This window comes from Empidonax traillii, unplaced genomic scaffold (assembly GCF_003031625.1).
Source record: "Empidonax traillii isolate 1590-97213 ecotype Southwest subspecies unplaced genomic scaffold, ASM303162v1 scaffold157:size2224338, whole genome shotgun sequence".
In the NCBI taxonomy this organism is placed as follows: Eukaryota; Metazoa; Chordata; class Aves; order Passeriformes; family Tyrannidae; genus Empidonax; species Empidonax traillii.
Window position 1 is genome coordinate 1,256,474 of NW_020955350.1, and position 13,226 is coordinate 1,269,699.

The 13,226-nt window shown below is 40.5% G+C and overlaps 1 protein-coding gene across 1 annotated transcript; it reads right to left on the reverse strand.

The window, feature by feature from the left end:
* Positions 1 to 40: 40 nt before the first annotated feature.
* Positions 41 to 9,501, reverse strand: MAL2 (mal, T cell differentiation protein 2). The gene is made up of 4 exons (XM_027884923.1): positions 9,314 to 9,501; positions 7,005 to 7,175; positions 2,603 to 2,761; positions 41 to 331 (listed from the first exon to the last, which is right to left on the reverse strand). Exons 1-4 carry the CDS (start codon positions 9,446 to 9,448, stop codon positions 251 to 253), a joined length of 546 nt encoding a protein of 181 aa, XP_027740724.1. The 5' UTR covers positions 9,449 to 9,501; the 3' UTR covers positions 41 to 250.
* Positions 9,502 to 13,226: the final 3,725 nt, after the last annotated feature.

Below are 13,226 nucleotides of genomic sequence, written 5' to 3' on the forward strand. Positions count from 1 at the left end.
AAGACCTTCCCCGGTTCTTCGTTCACGAAGACTGGCCCTAATACCACACAATTAGTACACTTATAATGCATACACAATAAAAGTAAATATTAGAAAGGGAAGAGATGGAAACTTGTTGAGGAAATCCTAATTAGGGGTTATTTGCATTTAAAACAGTAGAAATAAAGTCTTTTTGGAATTAGATTACAGTAAAACAGACAAGTAGCACTTAATTTGATCTGAAGTGGAACACATGGGTGTTAACCTCTCTTCAACTGTTATTTAGCCTCCATCTCCTTAATGCCAGGGCTGTGCTGAAACCGTAACAAACAGCTGTTGCAAAGGCAAAAATCTAGAGAAGAAGCAGGGGAAAAAGGAAGAAAAAAGGAAAACATGAATTACATTATAATATTCTACTATTTTTTTCCATTCTAAATGAATATAGGGACACAAATGATTCAAAAGTTATCCCCTTCCAACCAAAACACTTAAGGTAAAGATAGGTTTGGGATCCTCTGAAGTCTCTTCAGGAACTTCTCTGTTATAACCCCATTTTAATACTACCCCATGCAACTACTTTTCACTTGCTTGCTTCAGAAGACATTTGAAATAGAATATTAAATAGAATTTCTGCAAAGTTATGGTACAAAGTAAACACATGTACATACACTATGTATTTCAGTTTTCTCTTATCTAGACTGATCAAACATTATTCTCATATTTGTTTCCAAGTGTCTTTATCAGCAAACATCAAAGAAGACATCCCTCTAAATAGCAGAGCTCTTTTACTTGCAGAAATACAGAAACAACTCCAAGTCTGGCCTCCTTGACCAGATATCCAGCCATTAGAACAACTTCCTGAACAATATCAGGAAGTTGCTCTTGCTCAAGAACTGAATTGGATAGATTTGAACTGAAGGTCACGTCACAATGAAATTGAATACGTAATGATGGGTTATCTCTCTTTGAACATACAAATTCAATCATAACAACCTATTCCTTGCTTTCCATACAAGTCTTAATTTGACAGTTAAAGTTTTGAATAGATGCTACACCATAGAAATACCATCTGTAAAAAATGAACATATATATTTTTAATCATAGTATATGAAAGTAATTTTAAAAGACAGAATGTTAGCAACTTTTTATATTTTTTTGTTATGTAGCTTACAGGACTGTTTTAATGAAGTATTTCAAAGGATTACAAATTTTTTTCTGTATGTTCTGACTTTCTAAATATACCCTTCTGCAAAAAAGTAAAAAGACACTGAAGACTACAGTTATCTGATTCACCATTTTCAAGCATCTCTTAATTGAAGATACTGAGGCAAGTTACAGAAGAGTCTTCCCTCCCTTCTCTTGACAGGGATTTGAGGGGTTTGAAGAACTGAATTTTTCCTTAAAAAAGTAGTATGGAAGGGGGAAATGGTCTCTTGGAGTACCCACTATCCTGCTGTCAGACAAAATGACTTAAGTGACCATAATTTCAGTGGGATCTGAACACACTAAACTAGGATTGAAGGGGTATGCTTAAGGGTAGAATTTGAGATACCCGCTTAGTATAAAGATCTCCCTTAGTTCAGGCACAGCTATGAGACATCCCCTCTGTCCTTGTGCCACATGGCCACACAGATCAGATGTACTTGTGTGTTACTGGGAGGTGGGTAATGGTGAGGAACTCCAGACTTGGAGACTGACCTGACCACTTCACCTCTTCAAAGTGTCCATCTGTTTTTATCTTAGGATGAACTAAAGGTGTTTACTATGCAAATTTTATGGTGTCCTTTAAGGACAACAGATACCCGCAGAGGGTTTTAGAAGCTTAATAAATATATATTGTTCCCTGAGGTATGCAAGACCCTCTGGATGGAACAAAAAATAAGAGCATTAGTTTCAGTTCTTTCAGCTAAGCCTACATGGTATACCTCTACTTGCCTCTGAGGAGTCCAGCCAGGGAGAAACCTAGAGCCTGGTATATTCTCTGATTTGGCTATGCACACCCATATTAGCAGATACAGGGATTCAGTGATGATGCAACCACACAGTAGGAAAAATGCTTTCTGAACTTAGACTATCAAGAAAAGCACTCTAATAATTGCCATAAGAGAAAATATGGCCCTTACACTTAACTTTTATGTCTGATTTAATAAGTACACATGTGGATCTTCACAAAGATCTAGTCCAAGTTTTATTTCTCCAAGGCATGTTCAGGACTATCTAAATGGTATTAAAAAAAAGATAACTGAAAATTTGAGCACAGGCATGAAATTCATACCTCATCCTTTGATAAAGCCTCAGTTATTATTTTTTCTTCAAATAATCAACACTGCTTTTACAAATTACCATGTCTAAAAATTATACACTGTAGTGATCATCTACTTAAAACGCTATGGTCAAGAGTAGCAACTCTACACTGCAGTGAAGAGTAGATATCCCATTAGCTTATACCAATAGTTTTTGCATGTTTCTGTTAGACACTATTTGCTGCTCTCAAAGACAATCCTTTCTGTCACAGCTCCTCTTTCTATTCCAGCGTGCTGTTAAGTTCCCAAGTTGAATGGCTGGCTACAAGGACTTACAACAGATTTCTGTTCCCCTGATACAAATACACAAAAATACATACCGAAGCTGCTATGCTGATGTTATATTGATGACCAGTTAGAATCCTCTCTTGTGCGGTGGAATTGAATTTGCGGGGAAAGTGATGCAGAGATGTAGTTGCTGCTTGGAGTAGAAAAGCTCCAAAATAGAAGACAAAAGTAGCTCCATGGAAAATAAAATCCTAAAAAGCAAATAACAGAATCAGTCTGGGCTGCAATCCATATGTAATTCTTCTCGTCTCAGTACGAATGAAATCCAACACTGAAACATGAAACGAGCACTGATAACAATAACTTTGGATAAGCTGTGTTAAATCCATGTGAGAGCTTAACCTGAACATGTTTTCACAGCTGCTTGTACTTATAAGCAACTCACTAACATTAGTCGTGATAAAGGACAGCTCTCCCTCTCCCCAAACCTTATATTCTTTCAAATTAGGAGGCGCGTGCTCATCTTTATGTACACATGCTGACCTCTCAGATCACTTTAAAGCTACTGGAGCTTACAGAAGTTTCCCTTCATACAGCTTAGATAAAAACGAAGGGACATACAGGGCAACTTTATCACATTTCAAGCAGTACAATATGATCTTGCAGTCCCCCACATCCTTTCTTAGCTACAACCAGAGCTCAAAAAACACCCCCTCCATGCCTAAATTTTGCTTCTGTGAAAGCCCAGAAACATCTCAGCCTTGACACAGATGAAATTTACTTCTCAACATCAGAACATAAGAACAGAGGCATTTCCTCAACTCACTCTGACTTGGCTCTACCCAACAGTCAGTAATCTAAAAGTTCTTCCTGATACTGTGGAATAAAATGCCTGAGACTTGAGAGGACAGGTGTTAGGGTTTACTTTAAATATGCTTCTCTCTTAGACCTCTCTAGGCAATTCCCTCCTCTGTGGTGAATGCTAACTGATCAAAATGTTTAAACATCTAACTTTCATTTCAGGGTTCTGTTACTGACACACATGGAAAAGGCCTGATGCTCACATATCTTTGCAGGTTCTATTTCAGAGTCCAGTGTTCCAGCAGCAAGATCTAAGACATGCTCCAGTACAGTTTTAAAACATCTAAAATATTCTTCCAACATCTCCTTCTGTTGCTGAGTCTGAAAATTGCACTGACATTTGCACTGCACTCGATTCCTGAGTCCACACAACATGTACTTTGTGCCTATACCTATGCAGGTCTGCAAAAGCCACACAATTTTTAAAATACACACAAGTATATGTATACTTTTTGATGATATCCATGATATCATCAAAAGTCTATCTCCAGCATAATGAATTCTTTATGAACTTTAACTTCACTTGAGTGCAATGGACGATCAGCATGCCAAGAGTGACAACCCAGGGTAAACTATGTGTGCCCAGCACAGCAGCAGACAGCATTTATATGCACTAGAAATTACTGTGTGACATCCTTACCAACTGTCTGCCTGATATCAAAGTGAGAATGTGCTGCATTTCCCTGTTTAGAAACATGCATTGTCTTGGCAGATGTGAGATTTTCTTTTTATTACAAGAATTTTCTTTTCAAACCCATGACTTGTTCCATATTTGATGGCGGCTAAAGCTACTTGTCACACCCTCGTCAGTTGTGATAAGTTACAACACAAGCTGCTACTACAGTTCCCCATTCCACTTAGATCAGGACTGACTGCATACAAAAATATTTTCAGAAGACAAACTCTTTCATTTCCTTCATTCTCCTACCAAACCCTCTAATTTCCTTCTCCTGGAAGCAATTACAGTGAAGCTAGGTAGCATCAGTAAGGCTTCAGTTCACATGGTTATGGTTTCTGTGACCAAAAACCCCAAGGTCTTATGAGGGAGAGTTTTTTGGTTTTGAATAATTGTCAGCATGGTGCCTAACTCTCCCTTGCCTCCACATTTGTATAATCATTGGAACCTCATACAAAGTGTTTGTAAAATACTGACAGATCTGCATGATAAGTTAGTTCACATCTAATTTTGTAAATGAGTATGTTGTGAGTCAGGCTGTAAAGGACAGTATTGGTCATACCATCTGGTTTAATACAGTGATGTACTGAGTGATGTGGTTCCATAAGGTCCATCTTTTCTACTGTGTAGCATCTTATTTTTAAAATATCTTTATTAGCATTAATGGATATATCCTTTACATTACTAAATGCAGAGCTGCATTTACCGTAACAAAAACAGTTCTACTGTTTCTAGTAATGAATTACTGATCTGCAACAGAAGGTAAAAAAAAAATCTTGTGAAGTGCTGCTAACAAGTTTAGTGCCAACAAGTTACAGAACATCTGGGTACTTGAAAATAGTGGTCAAATGATCTATGTAGTCTTATTTTTATTGAAAGCTGGAAGGGGCTGGGTTTTAGTTACCAAGTTAAAATCATTCTTTCTGCATTTATTTAAGATGCTGATTGAGTTACGACAGCTTTTCAGATGAAGCTAAAGATACAGCTTTTATACGAGTTTTGTAGCTATTTCCTGACATAGAAAGTTTTCCAGTAACTATATGCAAGAGGACAAAATTAACAGTACAACAAATCATTGCCAGTATCAAGTAGCCAATGTGAAACACACACACAATTGTCATATGATGAAATTTGTATAGCATTTTCAATCTATAGAAGGTTTTATCCTTACCTGGCAACCCTTAAATAGATGCATGATTGTAAACTGGCAAACAGTTTCAATGAAACCCAGGACACTATTAATTTACTTCAGTTATGCACATGCTCAAGGGCTTTGTTGCATCATAATTTGTGAGGATGTTGCAGCATAAATCCCTGTAAAGGTCTCTGTGATCGTAACTCATTATTAGCCTAATTACTGCCTGTACTGTGCTGGAAAGCTGATGCTGTATGTATGTGTACTCACTGTTAAAGTGCTAATGTTTGTTTTTAGTAGAATCCAGTCTGTTATCACTGATAGGCTTTGAAGTTATCTGAGCTCCAAACTCATGACGCTCCATGATTTGCTTTAAAGACCTTTTGTTTTAAGGGACTGTCCATGAATAACCTGAACAGATTCCACAGATGTGGATACTGAAGCACACAATTCCAGCTGTGATCAAGGAAAGTGTCATCAGGAAAACTAAGCCATGTAGGAGGAAGGTGAAGGTGATCAGCAGTTACAGACACTTTACACTAAAACATTTTAGTGTTTTAGAAGTTGCAGTCCTTTTAGATTTATTTGAAAATTCCCATTCTGATCAGAGTTTTGCCATCCAACTTTCAGTAATATAAGAGAGAGTGTGATATCATCTCATGCTCAACTATTTGAGTACTAAAAACTCAAAGTAAAGAACAGCTAATTACAAAAAAGGAGCCCACAAATCAGCAGCCAATAACCTGAGGTATCCATAAGCTCAGCAAAACCAGAGCAAACAACTTCCCTTTTTTAATAGGAAGGTACAGTCTGTGAGAACTGCTGGCAAAAGCCACAACAATCAATTCCAGCAAGAGTCAAGTTTTGTCTTCATAACGAGTAAAAGCTGGGCAGAGTATAATTATATCTGTAGTCTCACCAGGCAAACGTTAAGTCTCCTAGTAAGAAGCTTTATCATCCTGCAGGTTATTCTGTCTTTGACCACCTAAGGTCTAACAGTCATTTAGCATTGCTGCCTTAGTTTTAAGGAATCAACCCAAGTCACCCATAGACTTTCTTAGGAACTGGAGGGGACCTTCTGGGTGCTAAAGTCCAGTCTGTGGTATCTGTGATGGTATCTGTGATTGGAAAAACAACAGGCTACAGCAGGCCTCACTCCCAGACAAGTGAGACTGGCCACAGGGATCTGCTGCCTTCAAGCCCAAGGGAAGAGAATAGGGGAGACTCTCCTCTCTCCTTCTTATTTATACTCTCGCTTATGTAAAAAACAGGATGGAATACTGGGAATGGCCACTTCCCTAGTTTCGACCTGGTTACCAAGGAAGGCCTATATCAAACTATCACAGTATCTCAGACAAGCCCATCACACAGAATGTTCACAAATCCATCCCTTCCTTTACAATATTAGATGCATCTTTCTACGTCCTATTATTTACAGGGTGTTACTACCACTTCTTTAATAGCCAGAAAGTATTTTCTGATTTCCAGTCCACAATAATTTCTGGCCATTTAAACCAATTTGTTGTCATGCCTTGTTAAACTATCCTCTTCCTGCTGCTCATACATTTTATGTGCTCATAGAGGACAAGTATACTCCAAACTAGTTTTGAAAGCTCCTTCAGCCTCCATCATAAAACAGGTCCTGTATTTCCTCTGTCATCTTTGTAACCCTACTCTTTTTCAAGTTTTGAATTCCTCCATTTTGAAAAACTTTCCCCTGATACAGAAGTCCAGCCATTAAGACTTCAGATCGGTACTTCTCATTACAACATTTTCAGTTTATAAAACAAAGGGAATCCTTAAATAAAGAAAAAAATCTTACCGCCTGGTTCCAGTTGAGAGCAATTCTATTTGCATAGCCGAAGAGGAACACAGAGAGGAACACAATGGACAGGAACCATGCAGTCACTGCTACAAACATGACCCATCCCTGCAGCAGCGGCAGTGGAACTTGGGTAGAAGCGACCAAAATCCAGACTATTGTTCCGAACAGCTGCAAGGGAAGGAATACAGAGAATGAACTGAGCGATAACTTTCATTCAGTCCTTTCTGCCTAAGAACTGATATCACACATTACACATCATCAGATTACTCTTAGGAAACACTTCCAAACTACTCAGAGAGCCAAGTCCTCTTCTCAGAAATGGTAGGCATTAAGTCGTGGTAAGACAAAGCCACTCTGAAATTCTTTACAGTTCCTAAAATAGTCTTGAAAATGGGATATACAAACCCGGGTGACTTGTGTGCTGCTACTGAAAATTTTACCCTTACTCTCACTTTGAGGAAAATATAAGAAATGTGAAGCAAATCTATCTACATATACTAAAATTGTCATGAGAAGGATGTACTTCAGATTTTGATTCAATCTCATACTATTTAATTTAGTAGTCCTAATCAGATGAGATACAGAAAAGATGAAACTACTTCTCTTTTTCAATGTATTTGTAATAATAAACTGAAAGAGAACACATTAAGCAATAAAGTGAAGGAGAAGACTAGAATATACAATAAGGCATGTGTAAATTACATTGTAAAGATGATACAGCTTTCCAGAATCATCATAACTTGAGGAAGAATTCAGCCTGCCAATTTTCATTTCAGCATACTGATCACAGAGAAAGAGCGAGAGAAACATTGTGCTATAACGGACTGATGGAGAATTTATGTACTCTAAGACTTCTTTCATTTAATCAACTCTTGCTGTAAGGAAGGGTACTATTTCTTCCTGCAAATCCTGCCTCTTTACAAAAAGGGATAAATGGAGTGAATCACAATTGTCATCTGAAGTATACGTTCATTTATTACAGAAAGATTTAACTTCATAATCCAACCTGCTAAATAGTGACAACTACAATCAATTTCCAAGCAAGTTACTTCTGTCCTGTTTAAATTCTACAGACTTACAACCAGGAAGTCAGAGGTTACATTTTCAGGTTCAGAGAACTTTTTTTTGTATCAAGGTTGGATGAGAGACACGTTTTGAAAAATGCCTCCTATAAAATTAATTGGTTCCTCCCTCAGTTACTCTGCAGCAGCACATATGTAAAGATGCACTGCAAGTTTCAGTTCAAAGCTCCCAAGGGTTTATGTATTAGTATTCAAGTTGTTCTCTAGGGTTCCTTTTTTAGCTGCTGTGAAGAAGCAAACTTTCTCTGGTTTCACAAGACTGCAGGTGCAAGTCTGTTACTCAGTGACCAGATAGTGATGGGCAATGAGGAAGCAGAAGGGATATCAGAAAGCGTCTGTTAAACAAAAAAACAGAGACATGTGAAATGTTTTCAGTATTTTGAATATGCAAACTTGCAGGGTTCTTTAAAAATAAATTTAGAAAGGTACTGTAGAGACTGCTAATCTCGGCACCCACTATTGTGCTATTTCCCTCACACCACACCTGTCCACTTCAGCTCAGCTGTCAGATATACAATAGGTGGGCCAACCTAATTAACCTTTTGTTCCTACTGACTCAGGGCCTGATTTAGTGCCCGGACTTGTGTTTTGAAGTCCTTGCTCAGGTAGTGTTTTATAGCTTGCAGGGCGGGCAGGGACCCAGCTCACAGGCAGGGATCCAGCTCACAGGCAGCATTTTGCTCTGACCCCAAGAAAAAGAAAAAAAAAAAGAGAAAAAAAAAAATCAGTTCTACGGAGTTTGGTCCCCCCCCCTCCCTCTTACTAGTCAATACGAGGGCACTGCAGAGCCTCATGCACGGCCTTAGCTCAAAGGTCTCAGCCCTGTGTACACCAGTGAGGACTTACACGTACATGACATTAAACACACTTGTAGGAGTCTGCACGGGACCAGCAATACACGCGCAGGAAAAACCCGGTGTAACTCTCCATGGTGGGTTTTTGGGTCTGGGTCACGGAGTGGCTTAAAGTCCTCGACAGCTCAAACAACTCCGCGAAAACCACCTCGGCAGGGCTGCGGTGAGCGGACCCGCCGGCTCCGGGTCCCGCTCCCCGCCCGGCCCGGCCCGGCCCGTCCCCCGCACCTGCCCCGCTCACAAAATGGCAGGTGAGGAGCCGCGGCTCGGCCACCCCGGGGAACGCGGGGGCAGCGGGCGCGGAGCGCAGGGAAGAGCGCGGGAAGGCGGTGTCCGCTCCCCCCCTCCCCGAACTCCCCCGCGCACTCACGATCTCCAGGAAGATGACGGCTCCCGAGAAGGTGCGCAGGATCTCCAGGCCGGAGGGCAGCGTGACCCGGGCAGGCGGGAAGTAGGGAGCGGGGTTGGGAGGCGGCGGCATGGACGAGGCTGCCCTGGGTAACATGTTGCGGCGGCGGCGGGTGCGGGGCCGAGCGCGGCGGGGCCGCCCGAGCCGCGGCCAGGTGGGCGAGGGGGCGGGGGCGGAGGCGGGGGCAGGTGAGGGCGGACCGGGCAGCACCTCCTCCCGCCCCCCGCCCGGCCCGGGCCGGCACCGCCCCGCCTCGCCCGGGGCTGGCAGGGCGGCCCCGCCGAGCCGAGCACCCGAGCGGGGCCCGGCCGGGCTGGGCCGAGCCGTGCCCGCCCGGTGCTTGTCCGGCTTCCCCGGGAGCGCAGCGCTCCGCATTCGCAAGCCCTGAATCAGTCCGTGATTTCCTAATGCCAGTTTGCAAAAGGTTATTTACCTTCTGGTTACAGATACTTCGGGCTTCGAAATTACGAGGTTGCACTTTTTATTTTTTTTTAATATTTTTTTTTAATTTAAGGAACTTTTAGAAATAGGAACTTTGCCCATTCAAAATACTGAAAACATTTCACGTGTATCTTCTTTTCATTCAGTCTGGCTCAACCATGCAGAGCTGCCCAAAAGTAATAGAAAATGTTTGTTTGTAAAAGTTTTGGGTAGGTAAGGGTCTAGAAAGGCACATGTTCACCAGACCACTTATAATGCGTTTTTTTCTTATGCTTCTTTATATAAACATTTTCCCCAGATAAAGGATGTGGCACCGTGCAGCAGTTTTGTTATTTCTCCCAGACTGGTTTAGAATGAGGTGTCCTGACTGAGCACTGTTCCACCCAATTGTTAAACCATGCAGTCTTTCTGGATGTTTATCCGCAACACATACAGCTGCAATTTTAAAGATTACATTTTAAGAAGGTTTCGTTCAAGTGTAGCAGCTGCTCTGGAAGTTGAACTAGCTCAGCTGTTAGGACTATATTCCTTTATGTTTAGATGCATGATGTTTCTGGGATGTGCCTTTGTTATGGCAAGAAATGCCACAGCCTGATGCCTGGCTTCCCCACCCCAATCCAAGGTCTAGGTGGAGAGCAGTTGGCTCCAGTAATCATGATTCATCGATGCTTCTACCATAACTAGTACATAAATAGGTTTATGATGCTTTTAAAATGCAGTAAAAGCCGCTTGGCTTTGAAATTGGGGCTTCTAATGGAGGAAGAAGCAATAGTTTGCATTCCTTATTGTACTGTCTTTGTGCCTATTATAACTGGATGCCTCTTGCATTCTTAAGTAGGAGATGAGGGATTGAAACCCCATTAGGCTGAGGAAGGCACTGAGCCCAGCCTTCCCTCTTTTTAAGTGCTTTACCCCATCAGTTACTCAATGAGATAATATTTCTCCTCTAGACCTATTTTAAAAGTGAACCTTGTGTCCCATCCATTTATCTTCAGGAAAGGACTTAGGCTCTGGAGGTGCATACCTACAGGACGTGATTTGGGTGTGTTTTGGAAAGGAATGGGATTCAGACTGGTGCCTAAGTGATTAGGTGTAGGTGGTTCGTTCCTGGAGTTGTGTTATGGAGACCATATGTCCAATTAATTTCACGGTCTGGCCCTAAATCTGTTGAGACTGTCGTGCAGAGGAAGAAATCTGAGTGGGTGGAAAGCTGGGTTGATCAGTTTATGATTCAGAATGAGAACTGTGATTGTCCTTATCTTATACAAAGGAATTACAAATAAGATTTGGTCATAAACATCTCCAGCGTTATTATCCAGCTGTACATTTAATCTGTGTGAACTCCGGCAGCACTGGGTTTCACTAATGATTACATACCACGTACATTCACTTTTTCTTGCTTATAAATACAATTCCTTTTAGTCTGCACGTTCCTTTTTACACTTCTTTTCTAGAATTTTAGTAGGTTTTTACAATAAAGTCAAAATTTCACTGGGAGGTATAGGTATGCTGAGTAGATTTTTGGCAGGGCTTTTTCCTGAATCATAATCATTTAAATGAAACTTAAAAAATTTATAATATTTTTACCATGTTCAGGCAGGATGTACTACAGCACTATATGGGATTGCTTTTATACTGATTCATGACTGTTTGAATCTTTAAAGATCTGGATTCTTTAAGGGATTAGTGTCAGGATTGCATTTTTAAATTTCCATGGCAAAAGCACATGTTTGTGTTTGACTGCTTTTTAATAGCATTTTTATGTAATTAATTGCATCTTGGTATCTTACAAGGTAAACTAATGATGCTGCTTCAAGTCCACCAGAGTCAACAAGTAGACAGAAGTATAAAGATTCACTGTGCATAGGAAGGTCTGTCTATACAACCACAAGGACTAAAAACTGCTCCTAAATGGCTATAACATAAAGTCCAAACTCTTTCCCCTTCATATTCTTATGCTTATGGCAGACTAACACAAAGTGGACATTGTCACAGAACTACAAAACCTGTTGCTATCAATTTTAGATTATGAAAAGTAATTGATAATTTAAGTTCCACGTACAGTGATGTAATATGTACATATCTTATATATAGAAAGTAAAATATCTGTTTTGGAATACTGTAAGTCTCCTCCCTCAACAATCAACCATTAGAAAAATGCAGTAAGGATATGAAAAGTACTTATACAGCAGTCCTATACAGCAAAATTCAGGCTACCTTTTGTAGTGTGTACCATGACACTTATGGAAAAGCTGAATATTAGTAATGATACTACAGTAATAGGTGAAAGTAATGTCAGTGTAAGCATTCATGGTCCTTGACACCTTATCTGAGTGCGTTATCAGAAGCACTTCAGGAAGAGATGTAATCTCATGTCCCATGCTGCAGTGTGCACAAGGGTGGTCTACCAAAATGACCAAAGGGATGGAAAAAAAAAAAAAACACAACAAAACCAACCAATAAATGACAGTAGCCCTGTTCTCCTGTGGCTGTGTTTACACACAAACAGATTTCCCCAACCTAGAGCAGAGCTAAGAAAGTACTAGGATCAGATAGTATTAGGATCTGCTTCTTTATTCCAGAAAGTTTTGTTTTCTGGAGGAAGTTGCCCCCCAAAGTTGTCTGTGTTTCTTTTAGATTTGCAAAGCTACTCTTTCTTAAGAAAGAACACAGACTCTCTTAATCCCATAAATAGTTACATATCAAAAATAGAAAGCCCGAAGCTGATCGTATAAAATGCAGACTGTTTTTTTAATGGATTAATTAATTTAACATGCTCCGTGGAATTGCATGCAGGATTCTGATCTCATACTGGTACAAACTCTGGAGTCATTCTCCTTTAGCCAATGAAATTATATAGGCACAAAACTGGTTTGCATAAGATGAGTGATAAGGAAACCCTTTCACGTCATTTGTATAATGTATTTGCTTAGTGGTAACAGAACTTGAGGGTCATGGTTGGACCTATGCATATTATGAATTAGTGTGCAATACCATTACATTGTTGAGGTTTCTTGGGAGGCAGTGCAACAGTTTTTATTTCTAACAGGCAGGGCCAGGCTTGTGAATGCATGGTGCCCCTTTTTGCATCATTACACTAAGGGAAAAATAGGTGTTCAAATCTCTCACTTCATCCAGTTAAACTGAGCTTGGGATGTGTGCTGAAGAGGGGAGGTTAATAAATGTGCCACCTGTTTGGCCCACCAGTCCCAGGGATGGCTGGTTACCAAACCAGCCCCTAGAGTAGCTTAAAGCAGTCTCAGAGTTGCTCTAAGCAGTAATTTCTGGCTGGCTCATAAGGCTGGGGTAGTACTCTGGATATGGCCTCTTCCCACAGAAGTGTCTTCTGTGCCCACAGCTTTGGGATGAAAGGCATTGACCTGGCTACTTTGGCTCTCCGCAGACTCAGGATGCCCTTTAAAGCAGGGAATCC

Coding starts and splice junctions, on each gene's coding strand:
- MAL2 (XM_027884923.1), bottom strand. CDS start 9,448: ATGTTACCCAGGGCAGCCTCGTCCATGCCGCCGCCTCCCAACCCCGCT. Junction 7,176..9,313: donor CCGTCATCTTCCTGGAGATC/GTGAGTGCGCGG, acceptor CTTCCCTTGCAG/CTGTTCGGAACAATAGTCTG. Junction 2,762..7,004: donor CTCTCAACTGGAACCAGGCG/GTAAGATTTTTT, acceptor TTTGCTTTTTAG/GATTTTATTTTCCATGGAGC.